This window comes from Tiliqua scincoides, chromosome 1 (assembly GCF_035046505.1).
Source record: "Tiliqua scincoides isolate rTilSci1 chromosome 1, rTilSci1.hap2, whole genome shotgun sequence".
Classification (NCBI taxonomy): domain Eukaryota; kingdom Metazoa; phylum Chordata; class Lepidosauria; order Squamata; family Scincidae; genus Tiliqua; species Tiliqua scincoides.
The window spans coordinates 267951342-267973403 of record NC_089821.1 but is presented as its reverse complement, the minus strand read 5'-3'; the positions used below and the strand labels follow the sequence as shown (position 1 = coordinate 267973403).

General features: G+C 44.1%; 1 protein-coding gene across 2 annotated transcripts in view; it reads right to left on the bottom strand.

The window, feature by feature from the left end:
- Window positions 1–19010, bottom strand: part of MSH6 (mutS homolog 6) — a 32265-nt gene extending 13255 nt beyond the window's left edge. Inside the window, exons 1-7 of one of the 2 annotated variants that reach the window (XM_066625704.1) lie at window positions 18987–19010; window positions 12192–12403; window positions 11470–11642; window positions 7181–9686; window positions 6229–6500; window positions 4815–4932; window positions 3561–3650 (exon numbers count right to left, since the gene is read on the bottom strand). In XM_066625704.1, the coding sequence (XP_066481801.1) occupies window positions 3561–3650; window positions 4815–4932; window positions 6229–6500; window positions 7181–9686; window positions 11470–11642; window positions 12192–12216 (3184 nt within the window). In that variant the 5' untranslated portion in view covers window positions 12217–12403; window positions 18987–19010. Of the gene's footprint in view, window positions 1–3560; window positions 3651–4814; window positions 4933–6228; window positions 6501–7180; window positions 9687–11469; window positions 11643–12191; window positions 12404–18724 lie in introns of both variants that reach the window. The other variant, XM_066625695.1, reaches the window with a different exon arrangement.
- Window positions 19011–22062: the final 3052 nt, after the last annotated feature.

Sequence of the window (22062 nt, the reverse complement as noted above, 5' to 3'; positions counted from 1 at the left end):
TACCTGAAATTTTTGCCAAGTAATCAAGCTCCAATTCTCACTTCGCCTTATCTCCAGGTCAATCAGAGGGCATTTCTCTGCTAAGCTTAGGCAGGCAGCTGGTTAGTTGCTATAGTTACTTTCCTGGGACGTTCCAGCCAAAGTTAACCTTTTAATCCCCTCCGTTCCCTTTTGCTGCTGCAACCTGATTCCCTTTTGCAAAGGCTTTGCATTTGGCAGAGGTCTTTTTTTTTTCAACACCAGGATGGGATCACCTTTCCATTTGAAGCTACAATTCAATGCAGCACTACTTAAGAATAACACCCATGGAAAGCAGTGGGTCTACTTCTGAGTAAAAAGGGTTGCAAATATATGCAGCTGCATCTCTCTGCTGTGAATTGAATTACACACTCTCAGTTATGTGTTATGGGTTGTATGTAGAGCTTCTGGCTTAACACACCAGACACCTTAAAGGTGGATTTGATTCATGGTTCTCCTGCAGTGGTTGCCAACCTTTTTCACTTGCATATCCCTTGGCAATAATAAATTGTACCCTTCATATTAGCAAAATGTTTGTAATAATACAAGGCCTCATCTCCTCTTTATGAAAACCCAGACTTCATATTCATCACAGTGTTTTCTCTTTATATCTGTTTGAGCAGGGGTGCCCAAACCCCGGCCCTGGGGCCACTTGCGGCCAGCCCTCAAGGCCTCTCAATGTGGCCCTCAGGGAGCCCCCAGTCTCCAATGAGCCTCTGGCCCTCCGGAGATTTGTCTGAGCCCACACTAGCTCGATGCAACTGCTCTCAGCGTGAGGGCGACTGTTTGACCTCTCACGTGAGCAGTGAGATGAGGGCTTTCTCCACTGCTTGTTGTTTCAGGTCTGTGATGCAGTAGCTGCAGCAAAGGAAAGGCCAGTCCTGCTTTGTGCAAGGCCTTTTATAGGCCTTGAACTATTGCAAGACCTTCATTCATATAAGTTCATCTTTAATATATTCATTTATGTAAACTTATGTAAATTTATTCAAATTTGAAATGTAAATTAATTATTTTTCCCCCTGGCCCACAACACAGTGTCAGAGAGACTATGTGGCCCTCCTGCCAAAAACTTTAGACACCCCTGTGTCCGAGGAACAGAAGACTCTGCCTTAGCACTGTTTTGCACCAGAAGTGTGCTGAGAAATTCTGGGTGATTGATCACTTTCCATATTATGTTTCAGCCTTTTTACTGTGCTGGCTTTCAATCACTGGTTCATACATGAATTGATGACCAAAAACTAGCTGTTGGTGGGGCTTTCAAAGCCAACTAGCTACCTCCCTTCCTGGTCCTTGCAAGGTATTCTGGAGCATGACCTGCCTTTTTCTACCATTATTCCATTCTTTTTCAAGTACCCCTAAAGGTCCTGTTGAGTGTCCCTGGGAGTACATGAATACCAGGTTGGGAACCACTGCTTTACTGGTATGTTGTTTACAGTGCACTTATTCTGATAGTGTTTACAAAAAGGTGGTGAAGACCGAATTTAAAAAGAATAAAAATGTATTTTATGATCTTTTACTATGTTTTTAATAAATTAGAGGCTACAGTTCTTAGGTAACAATTAGTGGTAGGTTATTTTTCAGGATCTGGCCTGGGGTAAAATCAGACAAAACTATAGTCAGACACCCCTCTAAGTTTAACTTCCAACTTATCCGAGGGTCATAGAAAATTCCATGATTGTTGGCCTGCCCTTGACTTATCAAGACCTACCCTCGACTTATCTGTGGGGTCGACTTATAGGTGAGTGTCTGCGGTAATTGTGGTCATATCACTGCCTGCTGCAATTACTTCAAGTGCAAAGCCAGCCACTTTTTCGCTCCTATAGGCTGCAGGGGTGGGCAGGTTCTCCTGCACCCCCCCCTCCACAGCCTCTTGGCACAGCCAACATGAAGCCAGGGACCTGGGAAGAAGTGGCTGGTTTCACTCTGATGGACTCCAAGAATGACCATGCGGGCAGGCAGGTTCTCCTGCTCATTCCCCAGTCATTCTTATCATGACTGCGCCACTCAGAGCAAGTCCAACCGCTTCTGTAGGCAGCCTTGCTCCGGGGGGGAGGACCAAGGTGACAGTGTTGCCACAACAAGGGCGGCATTGCTGCCCCTAGAAGAATGCCAGCTGGGTTCCTGTGATTCCCCCCTCAGCTACGCAACTGTCACTCTAACTTCTGACTGAAACTGCCTTGTTGAAAGGAGGGATGCATGAGAATTCAAAAAGCTTCCACTCAATGTGAGTGCACAGATGACTTGGACTACCAATTGCAGATACGCAACTTGTTTTGTTCCTTCATTACTGCTGGAGACATGTTTGCAGCTACACTACACAGAAAGCTCTCAAATGCACATTCAGAGCTTACACTTTTTTATGGGCTAGGTCTCAGAACACATTCATTTAAAGCTGAAAGAAGTGCCACTACATCACAACAATTATTTTCTCCATATGTAAGAGGCATACGATAGCTTTATATTAAAGTAATGAAAACATGAACATAGCATAATACATGCTGTCCTGTTGAAACCTTTATCATTGTCACCGCAATCCTACTGAGGCCCTCAGCCAAAGGATCAGTCACTGAACTGTTCTAGTGTCACAAATGTGCTGTAAAGCACCTATATGTTGACTCTAGAGCAGTGTTTCTCAAACCATGCCTCGGGATTCACTAGGTAGATCACAAGCCAATTTCAGGTGGGTCCCCGCTCATTTCTATTTTTAATATATTAGACTTGATACTACCATGGTATGTGACTCCATTTCGGGAAACGTTACTGACCTGTACTGTTAACAAGCTACTATGTATATGATAGTAAATGGGACTTACTCCTGAGGAAGTGTGGGTAGGATTGCAGCCTGGGATTGTTGAAAAATTTCCTGCTTGATGTCCCTTCTGGTCATGGCATCACTTCTGGTGGGTCCTGACAGATTCTCATTCTAAAAAATGGGTCCCGGTGCTAAATGTGTGAGAACCACTGTTCTAGAGTAAGCTGTGCCAACAGGAAGGCCTGCGCCATCCCATCAGGATTGTATCCAAACCCCTGGCCGCAAGCAGAGGTGAATAAAGCACAGAGCAACACAGGGGCTGGAAGAGGGCGGTGGGAGGGTATTCCAGGGGAGGGATCTGAAGCTAGGCTGCCATTGCACTGGCATGTTCATTGCTTGCTAACAGCCAGCTGGATTTAAATAGATCACTGATACATGGACACCACACAGGCAGGTTCTTGTTTATCTGTAGCCCTTTTTGAATAGGGTGCAGATCTCTGAAAGCAGCTGCAGACCACCATTCAGCAACTGGCAACAGACAGGGCCAGCAGTGCTCCCTCTACAGTGCACAGTCCAACCAAGCACCAAAGCTCAGTAATCTGGAAGGTCAGCAATTACCTGAAGTTGTAACTGCTGACCATCCAGAGGCAGGGTTGTTACATCATGCAGCTGTTGCAGGGGCATGCAGACCCTTTAGAGAGGGAATACTGATGGCCAGTAGCTCACAATGTCTTTTTTATAGCAACATAGCAGGATAACAAAATGTTTTCTCCATAACTAATTTAAATACCTAATTCATCCATGAGAACAAGAGAATGCTCTGTTGCATGCCTCAGTATACTGGAAGTCTCACTCAGCTCAATAAAAAACGTACTCTCTCCTGGTAGGGGAAAAAAGGTTGTCAAAACACAAAAACAATTTTTTCCAAAAACACATAACACACTTGCAGAAACAACTGATCAAAAGGTAAGTACAACGTCATTGCCATCTTGTTCATTCTAACCAAGTCATGTTAAACAGAAATCGGGTTTCAGAAAACCACTATAAACACATTTTAAAAACAAACCCACACCTTACTGTGATTTTTTAAAATATAGTTGTTAACTGCCTCATGAATTAGCATGATTAAGTGATGGAATATACATCGTTTATATAAAGGCTAAGGGCCCAAACCTATTCAGCGCTGATGCACCCACAATGCAGTCCCAAGGTAACAGAACAAATGTTCTCCTAACTTGAGGAGGCACCGCCACCACCACAGGACGCAGCACATTCCCCATTAGCATGGCTGCATAGGTGCTGGACAGTCGGATAGGATTGGGTCCCAAGTTTCCTTTAAGCTCAATACACTAACTATTGAAGCACACTAGTTGAGTAACCCTTCAGAAACGTGCAACTTTTATTTCATAGAATGCACATCCATTTTTCTAATTTCCAAGGTTCTTTTTAGGCTATGTTTAGTCATTTAATAATAATGCTTCTGTTTAATAAGTTGATATTTTCATAGCCTCTCTGGCTAAAAGAAATACTCCAAATGCCCAACCTGAAAATATTGGTATTAATATTTTTTTCAATCAGCAAATCCTTACAAGGAGTGAATGTGTATACAACTCACCCCCCACTTAAGCCTTACTATTCTGTGATAAGAGCAAAGCAGGAACAGGTTATCCTAATAATTAAGAATATTTAAATATCACTTTTCAACAAAAAAAAGTTCAAAGTTTACAGATCAGTAAGCAAGTAAAATGGTTCCATCCTCAAAAGGTCAAAAACTAACCCCTCTGGGTTCATGATAACCTTTTATTTGTTTTTCACATTTTTTACACCACCCTTCCTCCAAGGAGCTCAGGGCAGTATACATGGTTCCTGGTGACAAAACGTAAAACTCCAAAAATTAGAACACATTGTTCTGTACGTAAATATTCCTTTAGGAGTGATGATTTTTATATTTCTCAGGAAAGTTGCTTACACCACACCTAAAAAAACTGCATGCAAAAGTCTTTTTGCCTCCAGCTTTGCCTTAGCATTTCAAAGAAAAACTTACCTGACGTAATTCTATCTGAAGCTCCCAGTCTAGTGAACACTCTATCAACAGGAGTAAGTCGGAAAGATTCAGCAGGTACAAAGCATCCCAGCTGAGCCATTATTACTAAAAGGCCAGTCTGCGAAAGAACAAAGTCAAGAGACATTAGAGAACTCAATTCACTTTCCTGTACTGTTTAGATCCAAAACAAAAACAGAAGCACCTCTCCTCTCACCTCCTCCAACTTTAGCCTCATGAAGTCTATAGATGCACCACCAGACCATATGAACATCTTCAAAGAACAGGTTTGTGCTTTTAATTCTTACAGTGAAAGCCTGCCCTACCTCCCAAATCTCTATGAAGTTATATTGCCAGTGGGACATATCATCTCAACCTTTACATTTAATACTGAGTTATTTCACCTCAGGCTACCTCAAGTTGTGTAGAAACTCTAATGGGTATTAGTAGGCAGGTTAAAAATGCTTATGGCCACAATGCTACTGTGGAAACACAGAATCAGCTAGTACAGTAGTTTGGTTCCCAAACATTTTAGCCCTGGCACCCATTTTTTTTTAAACAACAATTTTATCAGGACCACCGAGCTTTACTAGACGAAAAAAAGAGTTGCATCTTTGTCAGGCACAAGGGAGGAAGGGAACATAAATAGCCTTGTTTTAGAAAAGGAACATATGTACTGGTAACAACTATTTTGTTTGCCCGGGGTCAGTGCCCCCTGGCAAGTAAGCCCAATGTGCCGGCTAGACAGAACTAAAAAGGCAAGTGGATTGGGGGGGGACACACAGCCATTTTACCCCACATTTTTGTCATCCTCAGAGATCCCACCTCTCCTTCTTTCCAGGCTTGCTACAGGTGTAGAGGGAGAAGTTGGGTCTTTGTTCCAAGGCATTTTTAGAGACAATGAGAGAAAAACCTGTTTATCTCCAACGCTGGCACCAAAGTGCCATACAGCACTTTTTGTAACATCCTGAGCTGGTGGTAAGGCTAGAACACAGGGGGTAAACCCAAGAGTATCAGGCTGCCAGAGTCTATTTCCATTTTAAATGCATTTGCAAATATTTCTTCAACTGGATGATTCTGCATCTCACCTCATATGTTGTTGTCAGTTTTAGAAAGATATAAAATACATGCATTTATACACAGAGATCTGGAGTTGTGAGAGTCCAAGAGGCCATCTAGTCCAACTTCTCACACAAGCTAGGACTATCCACTTTCCAGTCTTATCTCCAATCTAACACCATGATAGCAACCAAGCAAAGCCACATGGTACAGGTGAAAAAACCCCAGTGTCACCCAATCTGCAGCAACTGGAGTAAGAAAATCCTTACCAGTACCAAATGCAGCAGTCCATACAGTTCAGGAACTAGAGAGTTAAGCTTATAAATGGTGCTGCTAAGGTGTTTTGCTCAATAATCACCTGTTTCATGAGAGTAGATTTGCCTCCCATGTTTGGGCCAGTCACTAGAACACAACGAGCCTTGTTCTGGGAGCCTGTCATTTCATTCTCTACACCTAACAGGATATCATTAGGGATGAAGTCATCTCCAAAGGATGTATTTGTAACACATGGATGACAAGAACTTTTCAGTTCCAGAAAGGGTGACGTATTCTTCTCTGGCAGCACAATTACGGGTCGGCACAATGGTCCATCACATCCTTGACTGTATCGCGCGAGACACAGTAAGACATCTAAGAAATCAAAAGCAAATCCCAGTGAGTTAGTTTAGTTCCTTTTTCTGTATACACAAAATGAAAGATAGCTCCTCCACCTGTAGCTGTTACATGACCACACATTTGATGATTATATAAATATCACTATGTTGATCAGTGCATAGAATTGCCTTTGCGGAGTGCCATTCCCTGCACAAGCAGGGAACCAAACACCTTCCCTGTACCGCAACTGGGACTCTTTTCCCTACTTTCCATATTCACAATACATGCAGAGAGGGCTATAAAGCATGTTCTACTACTCACAGTTGTGTATGAGTTTAGTTGGCAACATAAAACTTACAAGATTTAGAAAACCCTATTCTTAGATGACATTCTATTCTTGAGACAGGCATCTGAGATTGAGAAGTCTTGTCATAACAATCCAACCACTTTGAAGGTAGATCACCAACTAGAAATATGAGCACTTCACTTAGGAGCATACATACTTGATAGCTAGGATGTTACAGAGAAAGCCCAAAAAACTATAATAGAACTTCTGATAACAAATTTCTTTCTTTACTAGTGAAGCAACAAAAGACTGCAGAGCTAGATACAATTCCTCTGCAAGTCTCAGCTTCCTAGCAAGTCTTGGCCTAAGATATTTAAACAGTTAAAGAGACACCACTTATTTGTGTATGCTACTGAAGAAAAATGCATACCCAGAACTGCAATGCATTCTACTGCTGCTTGCCAGTCTTTGCTCTTCTGATCAAAGTTGTAGAATAACCTTTTCATGCAATCTTTCTGAGCTGCATCCCTTCGCTCTTCAGCACTAATGATCTCAGTCAACATTTTCTCTATGTCTTTAGTCCAGTAACGTTTATAGCCCTTTCTGCTAGACTTCAACACATATTCATCAGGCAAGTTCTGTGGCACTGCAGTCTCTGCAATCTCCATTTGATATCTGTTCCTCCCTGCTCCCCAATACATCATGGCTTTGCAGCCAAGTTGTTTACGCTGCTTTTCTAAATACTGACGAAGGCGCTCCTCCACATCACTTATATCTGCAAGTGCCTTATCATAACCAACATCAAACCCAGTCTTTGGATTAACTACACCAGTCTTCCGTGCAGTTTTGTGATCAAAAGCTGTCTCCCACCTTTTAAGTTCTGCTTTCAAGTCTGGGAAACAGCCCGTGTTATCTTTAGATTTGAGTGTCACTATTTGTCTAAGTGTTTTGGATGCAAAACCATCAACAATATCTTCCAAAATTGAAATAATTTCCATTATCACTTCAAACCCTTCTAGCGCAGACAAGAAGTCTATGATCTTCTTCTTACTGTACCGAGACTCCTCAAAGAAAATAGCCCTGTTATCTGGATGGGTCTGGTTTTTAAGTGATGAACCAATACTGTGGATTTTGCTCAAGAGTCTTTCAAGGTCTGGGAGTTTTTTCAGAAGGTCACCAATTTCAGACATTTTGGCAGCCTCAGCTAAGAGGTCTTCAACTGCATCCAGGCGATCATTGATAGCAGAAGGATTACACAATGGTGCACAGAGCCACTGTTTCAGAAGTCTTCTTCCAAAAGGTGTACAACAAGTGTCAAGCTTTTCCAGCAATGTGCCTTCTACTGATCCAGTGGTTCCATTCTGCAGAATTTCCAAATTCACTAAAGTCACACCATCAAGCACCATCCGCTGACTAGTTTTAGCAAAGAGATTACTTGACTCTGGTTCTTTTGCAATATCAACGTCCACAGGAATATATTCTTCAAATTTTGCCAATGTCAAGAGCTCTTGATCAATAATGCATTTTTTAAGGTAGAAGACACAGCCACCAAGAGCAGAGAGAGCAAGCTCGCTATTTTCCCTAGGAGTAAGCCCTAGTGAGTCACTTTCTGCAGTCATTGATTTGAGTACTGGGGGTAGAATGAGGCTACCTTTGTCTTCCCTGTCCTGGAAATAGTCTTCTTCAATTAGAGTTTTTAATGTTTTGGATGCATTCCAGAACTGGGAGCCAGCAATCAAACCTTCTTGGACAGTAGAGGAAAGCAAATCTTTGAGTATCTTTTGTGTTTCTGATGAGGGGTTGCCTCGTTCAAAAAGGACCTGCACAGGAATGTAATGAGCCAAAAGAGTTCTAAGCCTTGAACAGTAGCGGTCATCTGCGAACTGACCTACATAAAACTTTCCCACTGTAGTGTCAACAAAGCAAACCCCATAGGTGCGACAGAGGTTAGCAGAATAATCAACTTTTTCTTTTATGCAGATGAGATACCTGTTGTGGGTCTCCACAAAGTCACTATCCATAATACTGAAGGTTTCAGTTCCTTTGGAAATTATCCTGCATACTTCTCGGCGTACAACCCTGTCAAATTTTGTTGGGTGAACCATAGATCTACAGCGGGCTTCCATCATCTCTGGAGTCTCCATCTGCTCCACACGAACAACTTTGTAACCAAACTGGACTATATCATGAGAGTATTTATCAAACTGTATTTCTGGAAAGCCTGCATGGGCCCAAGTGCCTTTCATAAAAGATAGTCCCAGCTTGTTAGCACCAACAACAGCATCCATATGGTACAGCTCATAGAACTTCCCAACTTTATAAAAAATCAGAGAGTCAAAATTCTGACCCTTCAGCTCCCACCATTTCCGCATTCCTGGGGTGCAGTTTTTAAGGTAGTCCTCAGGCACAAAGAGGGTACTTGGATCATAATCTGGATCATTTTGTCGCCTCCGACGACCATCTCTCCTTTTACCATCCTGAAGCCAGTCAATTTTATCATGTTCCCACACAACAGGATCGCCAGTGTCTCTTCCATTCATATTTGATTGATAATCAAAGGATTCAGGTGCTGAATAAGATGCTAGATTAAACCTGATCTCAGAAAGATTTATTTCTCTTCTGGGGGCCTCAGGTTGGTTGTTTCTAAAACTGTCTTTCGGTGGAGGTTTGATCACCTTTTCCTGTGTTTGTTTAGGGGGGGGGACTTTAGCAGGACCATCTCGATCATTGTCAGACACCTCACTGTCATATGCTTCAATGCTATTTTCATCACTGCTGATTTCTTCTGGGTTAAACTCCTTGTCTGAACCCTCATTGTCACTGTCTGAATCAATTACAACTTTTCTCCTTTTGGTTCTTCCAGTATGCTGCCTTCTCCCAGCTATTCTTTTATTTCTACTTTTCGCTGTGTCAAAATCTTCACCCTCATCGCTCACCTGCATAAAAAAAGAACAAGTCAAAAAGTATAAAATTGGGTGTTTGAAAGACCATCTGATAGTTAAACAAACTAACACTGCAACCAGCAGGTCAATGGCAAATGTGTGCCCAGCCTAAAAACAGCTTTCCTGCTAAATGGTGCATTTGACAAAAATGAATAGTCGTGGTTTTGTTAACAGTGCAGGAGGATAAACTAGAGGTTTATGGTGTTGCAACAGTTGCTTTTTTTGCTGAAATATCTTCTAAATCACTGTCTAATTTTCTGTTCATGAAGAATGCCTCTATCATAACCCCCCTCCTGAACTGATGCAAATGCATCTCACGCATTAAACTTGCACTGTTATTCATGCATCCTGTTCAATGCAGGTTACAAGCTGTGTACATAGACTGCTGCCCATTAAAAATGAACCCAGACACAGTTGTTCACACAGAAATGTGTGAATACAGCTATGTATGTCAAATGTAACACACATTAACATAAGACTACAGAAGAAGCCTATTCCATGTGCCAGAGCACCATGCAGTGGCCAATGGCACAACCTGATGTGTCAACAGAGGAGGACAAGGGAGGCAAACCAACCTTTATTATAGAGATGGTTTTACAAACTGAGGTGGGAGATCAAAAAATAAAAAGGAATTTATTAACTAAGGGTGTAATCCTAACAAACTTTCCAGCGCTGGCATAACTGTGCCAGTCGGGCATGTGCTACATCCTGCAGTTGGGGAATCCTGCAGTCATGGAGACCTCCTCAGGATAAGGGAATGTTTGTTCCCTTAACTCGGAGCTGCATTGTGCTTCCCTTGGTGCTGAAAAGTTGGCTAGGACTGCGCCCTTAGCCATTCACACTGCTAGGCTCTAAACATAAGCTGTTGCAATAGAAAAAAGTAGACAAAATCCTTAAAAGGAAAGGTGATGCATGAAAGCACAAGCAAAGAGAAAGGGGGAAGAAAGGTACATAGAGAAATCAAAAGGGTACCCAGGGGATCTGAAGTTGAAGAACCGGGGGTTTTAGCATAGCGGGAAAGGGGAAGAAAGCTAGGAAAGCAAACAAAGATAGGCTCCTGAGGTTCAGGTAGTGGAAAAAGGTAGTAGCTGAATGATGGTTCTCTGTAGCCTGCACCAAGAGCAGGCTACAGAGCAGCAGCAAGCCTCTTGGTGGGCTATGGAATTTATATATTTTTCAACAAAAAAGATGAAAGCCTTTACAGAATAAATCAAATAAACTAAATGACTCCCTGACCAACAGGGATCACAATCAAAATGATGCAGAAGCAACATCAGCAACAGCCACTGAGAAAAGACACTACACTGGACTGCGATGTGCCGTCTCCACTTGCTAAATGTAAAAACAAGCACTACTTGAAAAAGTGCTCTTTTACTAAACACTTATTTATGTGCTAATTACGTTATACATAATGCATTTTATACTCCAAAGCAATAAACTTAAAGAAAAAACACAGCACATATTTTCCTGCAGCTTCAAATTTCCCCAGAATGTTATATCTCAAGCCCTTACAGCTACCTGCTGCTGACTAGTCCTGAGCAAAACAAAATACATAAAAAGAAGAGGGGTTTTGTATGTTGCATTTCTCCCTCAAACGTACCTTTCCAAGATCTATGTTCTGCCACAAGCTGGTCGGTTCATAACAGCCTATAGCTGTGAGGCTACTGTAGCACTTAAAGGACAGGGCTCTACAAAATCCTAATCTAACAAGCACGAAAGTCTCTCTGTTCTCTGATCTCTTTTGGAAAACAACTATTTTTTATTTTTTAAAAATTACCTCCATCTCTTCTTCTTCCTCTTCACTTTCTGAAGGTTTATCACACACTGCAAGGTCAAGTCGCTCATCTTTATCTTTTTGCAACGCAGCATCTGCCAGTTCCATTGCTCTTTTAATTTCAGGCCTTGAACTGTAAAACATTCCTCCCCTCTGGGTATCCCTTCCAGCAGAACCTGTCAAACATATAGAAACTTGTCAGAAACCAAATTCAGGCAAGTACATACCCAATGTTACTCAGGAATGCTGAAATGCTGGGGGGGGGGGGGGGGTTGGTATAACTGGAACAAATGACAGCCCGCTAACAACATATTTAATTTCATTATCTTGGGATTTGCATTCTATCTTTCTAACTATAAGGGGACCTCAAGGCAGCTGACAACAAAGAAAAAAATACAACACACAACATATAATCTAAATAATAATTCCATTTAAAAACAATTCAATCCAAGCAACTACTACTTGCTTGGTAGTTGCTACTAAATCAACTACTAAATCAACATAACAGAGCAAAAGAAAACTTTTAAAAACAGAGAAAAAACTGAAACCAAAGTAACTAGAGTCAGAACTGGGTCATCAAATCACTGAAAGCTTATTAAAACAAAAACGATTAACCTTTCCAGTGAAAAATCAAAGCATTTTCTCCCATTTCCTAGTGAGGTGCAGTGGCATTAACAGCCCAAGATGTGAGGGCAACTGCATTCCACCGTTATCGTACTTCTTACCTGCGTATGGTCGTATGTATCTCATGCTAACCCAGCCTCTTGATGGGTTGTCATCGAAAAACTGTACATGGATGCGGGAAGTTCTTCCTCTCCCCCTGTAAAGTATTCCTTCTGTTGGATGGTTGTATACAAGACATGGCCACCAAGGATGACCTTCAAGTTTGGCCCAAACCAAGTCACCAGGTGAATATGTGTTTATCTTGGTCCATGAGCTGCATAGAATACAAAATGTTAGTCTGCACCGCAACAAATTGATTTTGCTGACAAGATATAAAACCAAGGCAGTCAACATTTGTTATGGACATAATTCCATGAAAACTCAACTCTGGCTTTGAATAGCTCACAAACCTCTTTTTAACCCGGACCCTCCTTCTGAATGTACTTTACTTTCCAAGACCACCCTCCAAATTTAAGAACTTATTCCTGATTAACAATGATTTATTATTTGTAGTAAAGTAACAGGAAAGACAAGTGCCTGAGTATGCGAAAAGTTGCTTTCTAGCACAGCTGAGCAACTACAACACGCACATTCAGTTCAAATTTTTGAAGAACAGCCCGTGGCAGATGACATAGCTCCCAAGAATAGGACCAGCACTGCTCCCACCTCCACAGTCTATTTCTTGCCATTAAGAGTCCATTCTTGTTTTATACCACTTTTCAACCAAAGATCTCAAACACTGAATGTAATTAGTAAAGGAAATCACCTCCCCATATACAAAGAGTTCCTTATACTGAGTCCCCCTACAACTGTCCCCATTTACACACAGTTGAAGGAGGCAAGAAGATGGATTCAAAGGCAAAAGCTCAGCCTTCAAGTAGGTCTGAACCTAACTACCTTTCAGTATAAAACACAGCCTTTGCCCCTTTCTTGCCCGCATTCTATGCTGGAACACAACTCATTCATTTCTTCATACAAAACGTTAGTGATAGTTTTTCACAACTTTCTTATTCTATCCCTTACCTTAGCCAAGATGTTTCCACAGAACCTCCACCATCCTACCTTCTCTTCCTTCTCCCAGTTTTTAAATCAAAAATCAAAAACATGAAACAGGTAGTCTCAAGTTCAAAGACTACATCATGGACAGATTTATCGGCCATATTCTATGCTGTTTCTGCATCAAGCTGGATGAAAACTCTCAGAAGGCAAGTATTCAAGTCAAGCATTACAACCTTAAAGGTCTGCCCCAGCTCCGAATTTAATCCAAACTAGAGATAAATGTAAGCCCTTTCATCTGTGGACCCAGCTTTCCCCAACTTCCCATATTTTTCCTGCTGCTTCAGCAGCTGCAACAGGAAAACAAAGGGATGCTCCCTCCTCTCCTTCCCCACCATGTTCCTAATGCATTACTAAAGTTGTATGCCAAATGCAAGGCAACCTAGGAATTATATTTTTCAGCAGTATTGAGAGTGGCTAGTACAACCAGAGAAACAATTCAGCAATAGCAGTTCGCAAGGCATCAGAGAGGAAAGAAGGGAGAGATGTCACTGCCAAAACTGCAAGATAAATTTATTTATTCACATTTTTATGCCACCCTACCTCCAAGGAGCTTGGGGTGCTATACATGGTTTTTTCTTTTGTCCTCACAACAACTCTGTTGATGTAGGTCAGGCTGAGGAACAGTAAATAAGTGATAAATATGTGGGGGAAGTATTCTGCAGGATGGACGAAACCCTGCTACTCTTCCTATTACATCACTGGGCAGGGGCACAACAGGGTCTGAAACAGGCTTGGAAAAACAAGCTGTTTTCCATGTTGGGCAAAATATGTTTTTTGGGGGGGTTTTGTTCTTTCTTTTCTTTCCAAGCAAGTGGAGGAATGTATGCACTATTCATCACTATAGCTATATGAAGATATAAAGTTGCCTTTGACTGAGGCCATTGGTCCATTTGGTCCTGGCACAGTTTTCTACAAGGTTTAGCTCCCATACTAGCTACAGGCTGGCAGTGACCCACCAGAGTCGCAGGTTCAGAGGTGTCTTACTTCTGAAATCCTCTTAAGTGAATATGCCAGAAACTAAACCTAGGAATTTGTGCATGCAAATTATGTGTTCTACCACAAAGTTAGAGCCATGGGGAACACAGGGCTTCCCTGGGCCTCAGAATACCTTACAAGGGCATAAAAATGTCACTTCCAGTTTCCCGGAGAAACAGGAAGTAATGTCTTTTTCTCCGAAACAGGCATTCTGAGGGACAGGGAGGCAGGGTGCAGTCTGGAGCACAACTCCAGTCATGTTCAGAGGGTCCAGGTGCCCCCTTGAGTTTGGAACCCGTGAATAAAGAAATCCATGGGTACCAAACCCATGGATAACACGGGCTCACCTGTATCTACCAAGCCCAAAGTGGTCCTAAAAAGAATTCGAGTTTGTAATTCTATCTCTGTAAGGCTTACACTGTCAACAGACCAAGGGCAGAAGCTTCCTTTCAGCATCACTCTATGACTGGGCATTCATCTATCTATGCTGTGCCCATCTTTTTTCTTAGCTGTATGGCCTAACTGGAAGGTGAACACATGTGAATCAAATGTACATGCATACTGATGCCTGGCTCCTATGTGGAAGAAGGTTGCTGACTAGACAGTCAAGATAGGTCTAGAGCAGGGGTGTCCAAAGTTTTAGGCAGGAGGGCCACACTGTCTCTCTGACACTGTGTTGGGGGGCCGGGGAAAAAAAGAATTAGTTTACATTTAAAATTTGAATAAATTTACATAAGTTTACAAAAATGAATATATTAAAGATAAACTTATATGAATTAATGAAGGTCTTGCAATAGCTCATGGCCTATAAAAGGCCTTGCAAAAGTAAGGCCAACCTTTCCTTTGCTGCCACTACTGCATCACAGACGTGAAACAACAATCAGCGGAGGGAGCCCTCATTCCACAGCTCACACGAGAGGTCAAACAGTTGCCCTCATGCTGAGAGCAGTTGCGTCGGGCCAGTGTGGGCTCCAACAATCTCCTGAGGGCCAGAGGCCCATTGGAGACTGGGGGCTCCCTGAGGGCCGCACTGAGGCCTTGAGGGCCGCAAGTGACCCCAGGGCCGGGGTTTGGGCACCCCGGTCTAGACTCTAAACATAAGGTCCTAAGAGGAAGGAAGTCACACTGATCAGGATGTAACTGGAATATTTCCCATTGAACAGGGTATAACTAGAACAGTTTCTCAGGGATAACTGCATATTTTTGCTATTGACTATTTTCCAATTGAGTACATGCTTGGCAGAGTACATGCTTGTCTAGCTGTGATGACTGAGTGAGGAGAGGGCTGGAAATTAGTTGCTGTCTGTTGCTGTGTACACTTCACAATAGTGTTGCCTGTGCTCTTGAGGTCACATAATGGGACTCCTGTGGGCATCTGTCCCCAACACGAACACTCACGCAATACTGGTCCATTGATAGTCTTGTGGCACCTCTGACAGTGCAGGCTCCATTTTAATATACTATTCAGTGTCTGACAACCTATAATACTTACGATGATGCACATACTGTATTTTTGTTGTGCTATAATGAATGCATATTGCATATCAAGCACTAGACTCCTTTCCTTTACAGCAACAGTCCTCCGAATGCTGCTAATTAGAAGGTGTGTAAATGTGAGAGACTGGTCAGGTGAAAGATATAAATCAGGATGGACGCTAACAGACTCTTAAGTTGTTAAAACAAAAAGGCTCACTGGAGAAAGGAGGCAACGGAGGTCAGTTCAGTAGCAACAACAAAACCTCTCAAAACTTTGTCAAGGCGAAAGGGACACTAAAAGACCAGGAAAGGTGGTCCTGATCAACCAAAGTCTTGCGTAAAAACAGAGAAAAGACTGGAATGCAGCATGACAAGGGAACCCTGCCCCGTCCCCCAAAAGGAGTCAGCTAGCTGAAATTTCCAGCCCAAGAGACAAAAAGTGAGTGGCATATACAGCCAATCCAGAAGGGATTGCCCCAAGGGGACAGGGTAAACCCCAAGGAGCAGACACAGAAGAATCCCACCTCTGTACTTCTCCCCAATCTGGACTGAGTAACTATTAGTCGATTTCTGTCCAGCTTTGAGTGACTATGGGAGCAATCCTAACCCCTTATGCCAGTACTTTCCAGCACTGGCATAGCGGTGCCAATGGGACATGTGCTGCATCCTGCAGTGGGTGTCACTCACGGAGGCCTCCCCAAAGTAAGGAAATGTTTGTTCCCTTACCTCAGAGCTGCATCAGCACTGCTACCTCAGTCCTGGAAAGCACTGACATAAGGGGTTAGGACTGCACCCTAAGTAGTATGCCTGAGAATGGGTGTGTGCTAGGGAACTTACAGTGCAATACGCACACACAAGTAAGGCCTTGTTTAAAAAAGCTCATTCCCAGGTAAATGAGTACAGGAGTGCAGCTATAGCTTCTTCAGTGTTGGTATGCCTTGCTGCAATCAATAAAACTAGTTTTAATTTGTATTGCTGTTTAGAGGAAACTCTCCGCCCCGCCCCCCATGCAGATTAGATTTCTCTTTTGGTTACTAAACTGGGAGGGGTCAGATCAGCCATTCTTCTTTCTTTCCCAGAGCAGCCTCCAATTGGATCTGGGCCTGTTTTTGACCCACCACATCCTCCAGTTTCCAGACAAGCTCCTTAGCAGTACTGAATTGCATTCTGACATCCCACAATTTGCAAGATTGTACATAATTCCCATTTTGGGATATCGCAAAATGGGGGGAGGGGCAAGATAGCAGATGGAACAGACACTATGTCAAAAGCTTCCAGCAGCATTTTAAATAGACATTTCAGGAAAACCTCATATTTAAGTATCCTCTACTGATTCTCTCAATCCCTAGCATTCTTGGATGGTACTGGATTCTTAGATGGTCTTGATGGTACTGGGATAATGAGTTGTTGTCTTTCAACTCCCTCTTCCATTTCACGGTTCTTGAAAACCAGCAAAAATGGTAAGAAGAATCATCATACTGTGAGCTCCTTTTATTACAAATGTAAAGTAAGTGATAAGCTTCTTGGAAGTCTCTACCTTCTACTAAATTGTTTTTATGGCGTGATCAAAAAAATTTAAACATCACAAGGTTACCTTTTTCCAACTTCCCCACTGATCAACTCCCAACCAATTGGCTGGCTAACTCAACGCGTAACATTCTAGTATAATGGGGGGGGGGGGGAAGAGAAGGAACCCAGAGGGTTTCTCTTAACATTTCATGAACTATTTTATCTGATTGCTACTTTTAAGAATGTTCTTGTTGTTAATGTGTTTTTTAAATCTTATTTTTAATTGTGTTTTTAATTATTATTGTAAGCCGCCTTTGATGAGAAAGGTGGAGTACAAATTAAGTAAGTAAATAAATAAGTTTGCAATGATTTTATATATTCCTGTCTGGAGAGGAGATGGGCCAGCTAAAGTGTCATGAGGCAATGAACACATTCTGCACACCAAAACTTAGATCTGACTATCACATGGTTTTGTTGTATCTATACAAATAGTTGTTTTTGTGTCTCATAACATCAAAACTTTCTTCTATGGGTGTACAGAGTTATTAATTAACACTTTCCACTGTACCACTTAACAACCAAGCACATATTTGCACAATGAATCTTCAACTATCTATTTCAATTGGGGCATTTATCAGCTGCGACAACACCTGATAAATGCCCCTACTGAAATAGATGGTTGAGGAGTCATTGTGCAAATATAAAACATACAGTCTGATCCCATGCAAGCTCACAGAGAAACACATCCTCCTGAGTCTGTGGGATCAGGTTTAATTCCATCCACCCAACTGTGCACAGGACTGCAATCACTAACCCATTTTGCCTGGCCCACAGGTGCACACATTTTATTTCCTGTTGCACATACGGGCAGAAATGGCTTCAGCACAACCCGATGCACACTTGGGGTGAAGCCCCACTACGTTCAGTACAATTTACTTCCGAGTAAACAGCCCTGTACAGCTGCAGCCGCAGGCTGATTCACTTGCAGAAGTCAGTCCCATGGTATGCAGCGAGGTAGGCACCTTTCTGCGGCTGGAGCCTTGGCGCGCTTCTTCAGAAGCGAACCGCGCACCGGATTTATGGGGCTCTGCCGGCGGGAGGCGTGCACGGGGCTGCATTTCGGGACTGCGTCCCGCCTGCTCACCTGGGAGCGCGGGGGAGGGCTGCGTGGGAGACACAGGGCGCACTCCAGCCCCAACGGTGGGAAGGAAGAGCGGCGTTATCCAGCAGGGCCTGTCCTTGCGGCAGACAAGCCGTATTCCGAGGCCCCTTCCGCGCTCACCATCGCGACTCCGCACCCCGCACCAACTGCTTCACCTGTCCTCCATGCCCCGCCCCCAAGTCTCAGCCCTTTGCCTCAGGAAGCATCCCGTGTTCACCTCACGAAATGCCCCGCGTTTACCTCAGGAAGCGTGTCTCGTGTTTACCTCAGGACACGCTCTACCTCAGGAAGAGGCCCGCCCGCGCTCCCCCCTCAGGCCTGCAAATGAAACGCTTCAGTCGCCTCAGGAAGCTCGCCGAGGCCGCAGCCGCCTCCCGCCAGGAAGCTCGCCGGGGCCTGCCGGCGAAGGGTTACCTCTCCAAGGCCAGCCTGCTCCTGCGTCGGCCTCGAGAGCCTCCGCCATCGGCGCCTGCCAGCGTGGAAGCCGTGGGCTGGGCCTCGGCGTCGCTGGAGGGGCTGCTGCCGCCGCCGCCTTCTGCCGCCTCGCCCTTTCCCGCAGGCTTGGAAGGGAAGAAGCTCAAGAGGGAGCTCTGGCGGGACATGGCGGCCGAGGAGAAAGAAGGAGGCGAAGCCGCCACCGCCGCCTCACACCCCGCACAGGCACACGCGGCTGTACCGGAACCCCGCAGCCCGACTGCTTCCCTGCCGCTCGACCCGCGAAGTGTCCGGCCCCGCCCGTTAGGGAGAAGGCGGGGCCCGTGCCAGGCTATGGCGCGAGCGGCTTGCAACGAGCAGGGAGGGGCGGAGAGAGAGAGAAATCCCGCCTTTTGCAGCCCGCCCGCCCGCCCGCGAGGTGGGGGAGGGGCGCCTCAGGCGAACGAGCTGCCCTGGGCGCGAGGAAAGTAACGGTTTTCCTCGTGTCGAAAGAGCGCCAACGGTTTTCTGAGGGGGGGGCCGCCCCGCGCCCTTCCCGCCTGAGGTGTTTTTATCCCCACCCTTCGCCTGCACAGCAACAATCGCCGACCACAATGAAGGGGCAGCAAAAGCCCGCCACAAAATGGTTGGCAACCTTCAGTCTCGAAAGACTACGGTATAAGCCTACAGCACCGGGTATTCCCAGGCAGTCTCCCATCCAAGTACTAACCAGGCCTGCCCCTGCTTAGCTTCCAAGATCAGACAAGATCCAGCATGTGCAGGGAAGACAAAAGCACTGAATAAAAATGGCTGCCACACTGTTGCGAGCTGCGTTGTGCCCAGGCCGCTCCAGAACCGCTCTGGTCTGCTGCTGGAGCTCCGCCGACGGCTTGGCACGGCAGACAGCTGCACAGCTGTTGTTGTGTCTGTACCTCAAGGCCAAAGCACTATCACCCCCGGCGACAAGGAAGACTCAGAGGCAGAAGTGCTCCACCACACTCCTCCTTTACTTATGTACAGATATTTACAAAGTCCAAGTAGTACAAACAGTACACAATCCACTCTCCAACCAACGTAGCCTCCAACTCACAATGCTCTGCTTCTCCCACACACTTGCTTGCCTCTGCTGGACATTTATATTTCCTGCAGCCAATCACAGCATTAGGAATACTGCACAGTCATGCTGACTGTGTAGCTGCTGCCACACACACACACACACACACACACACATGAGGTCACATGCTGCATCACCCGATGTTGCATCAGCTTGAGGCTCCCAGGATGCTGTGCAGTCCTGGTCTGGCCAAGGCTTCAGGCCTGTTACTGTGCAGCCAGCAAATTACCTGTCAGGTCTGGGGTTCAACCCGTGACACACACACACACAAGTATACATTTCCCTGGGAGTAGGGCTACCACATTTTCCTGGGAGTAAGCCCCATTGAACATAATGGGACTTGCTTTTGAGTAGGACAGGACTGGACTGTGAGGCATTCTGGGTACAATATGGCCAACAAAGTGGCTCGCACGCTACAGGGACGTGTTGGGTGGGGAGGCAGGTGAGGCTGATAGAGGGTACAGAATGAAAGCCATTTATGCTATGCCATTAGTAAAGTTTAACAGGGGGTGCTCATATGCTTAAAAAAAGCTTGAAAACCATTTTTCTGTCTCTGTTTGAAAATCTTGAAAATTGCAAGCTGAAAGCTAAAAATTGGCAGAATGTCAAGGAAGCTCTTGGCAGCAGAACAAGAGAGACAACTTAGAGGAACAACAGGCTTTCTGTTAGCAACCTAAAACATGACGAATGAGCAGAGAGTGTCCATCTTGGAGAGGCAGTTTGCAGTTAAAATCATTATTCTTTCAGGCTTTTTAAGAGCAAAGTATAGAATTACATGTATATAAGTAGATATTCACACAAAATTCATAGAAATGCCAAAGAAATCAGTATGTTTGCTTGCCTCTCACTTATTTTTCAATACCTTGAATAGTTTTGTCCTTAAAAGGTGTAACCAACATATATAGGCATATCAGTGTTATCTTAAGTGAGTTTTAATTGCCTGATTTCATTAAAAAGGTTTAATAAAGAATAGAAAGACATAATAAAGCCATTTCAGGTTAAAAGCATAAGGCAGAGAAGCAGCACCGTAAGCAGTTATGTTAAAGGTCACAGCTTAGGAATTTGGGGAAAGTTGCATCTCAAAGATAGATGTAGGAGCCTTCCCCTGGAGGGGCCTAGTGCAGGCTTGTTCCTCCCCAGGGAGGCCTCAGGTTGGCTGGAGGGGGTTCCAGCACCGTTGTCCTCCTCCCTAGCAGAGCTGCCAAACCTGGTCTAGGAGCAGGAACTGTTTACCCCACAGCTCCCTGCTTCACACTGACTGCCTCTCATCCCTGGCCTCCCTGTTTTATGGAGCAAGCCTGCCCCCTTTGGCCCCTCCCCTTCCTCCAGGTGGGGCAGAAAAGGCCTTTCCTGTTACTGGCTTGTTTCTTGTAGTGTTCCTTGTTGGCCCTGCCAGCTCCCTCTGACTGGTTGAGGTGAGCCAACTTGCTTTGCCCCCTTCAAGGGCAGTGAAGCCTCCCCACCCTAGGCATGGGGTGCCTGCTCCAGGGTAAGTCAGGGGTCAGGGCATCTGGGAGGGGCCCGGACAATAGATAAGGCTCTTGGCACCAGAAAGCAGGGAAAATGGAACGTTATGAGGATGAGAACACACATAGGTTTGCAATACTGTCATACAGAAAGGTTTTGGTATATTCATTGGGCAAGCTGAAATAGAGTTATTAGCTAAGCAAAAGATACTAGTTTGGAAACAGACAGGAGATAACAGAATATTCATGGGAAAGCCCCTGTTTGAGCTAAAGCTGACAGAGAAAGCTGTTATTTGTCTAAAAGTGAATGAGAGAAAGATTTCTTACAAGAAATCTTTTCTTATAATAAGAGTTTGGTTTGTTTTGTATTCAAGTATATGAAAATACCACTATACATCTTTAAAGGTACCAAAAAACAGGTTACAAATAGAATACAAGAAGGTCCAAAGGACCTTCCTTAAAAGTTGGCAGAAAGCCCCACAGTGTTTACTGGGGACAGGAGGAAGAATGTAAGACAAGATAACACAGATGGCTCCTTGCAACAAATACAAGGTCATTCCATTAGAGTGCCAAAGAGATAAAAGTTACAGTGCACTCTACTGGTTGTTGAAAACTTTGTATTGTATATGTTTAAATGTATGGTTTTGCCTTATTTGTAACTTGAAACTCACCAATCAAATGTCTCTAAGGCTATCTCCAGCCTATGAAAAGTAAAGCCCCACTTATGATGTCAAACCCCAGCCACTGAGAAGTGTAAA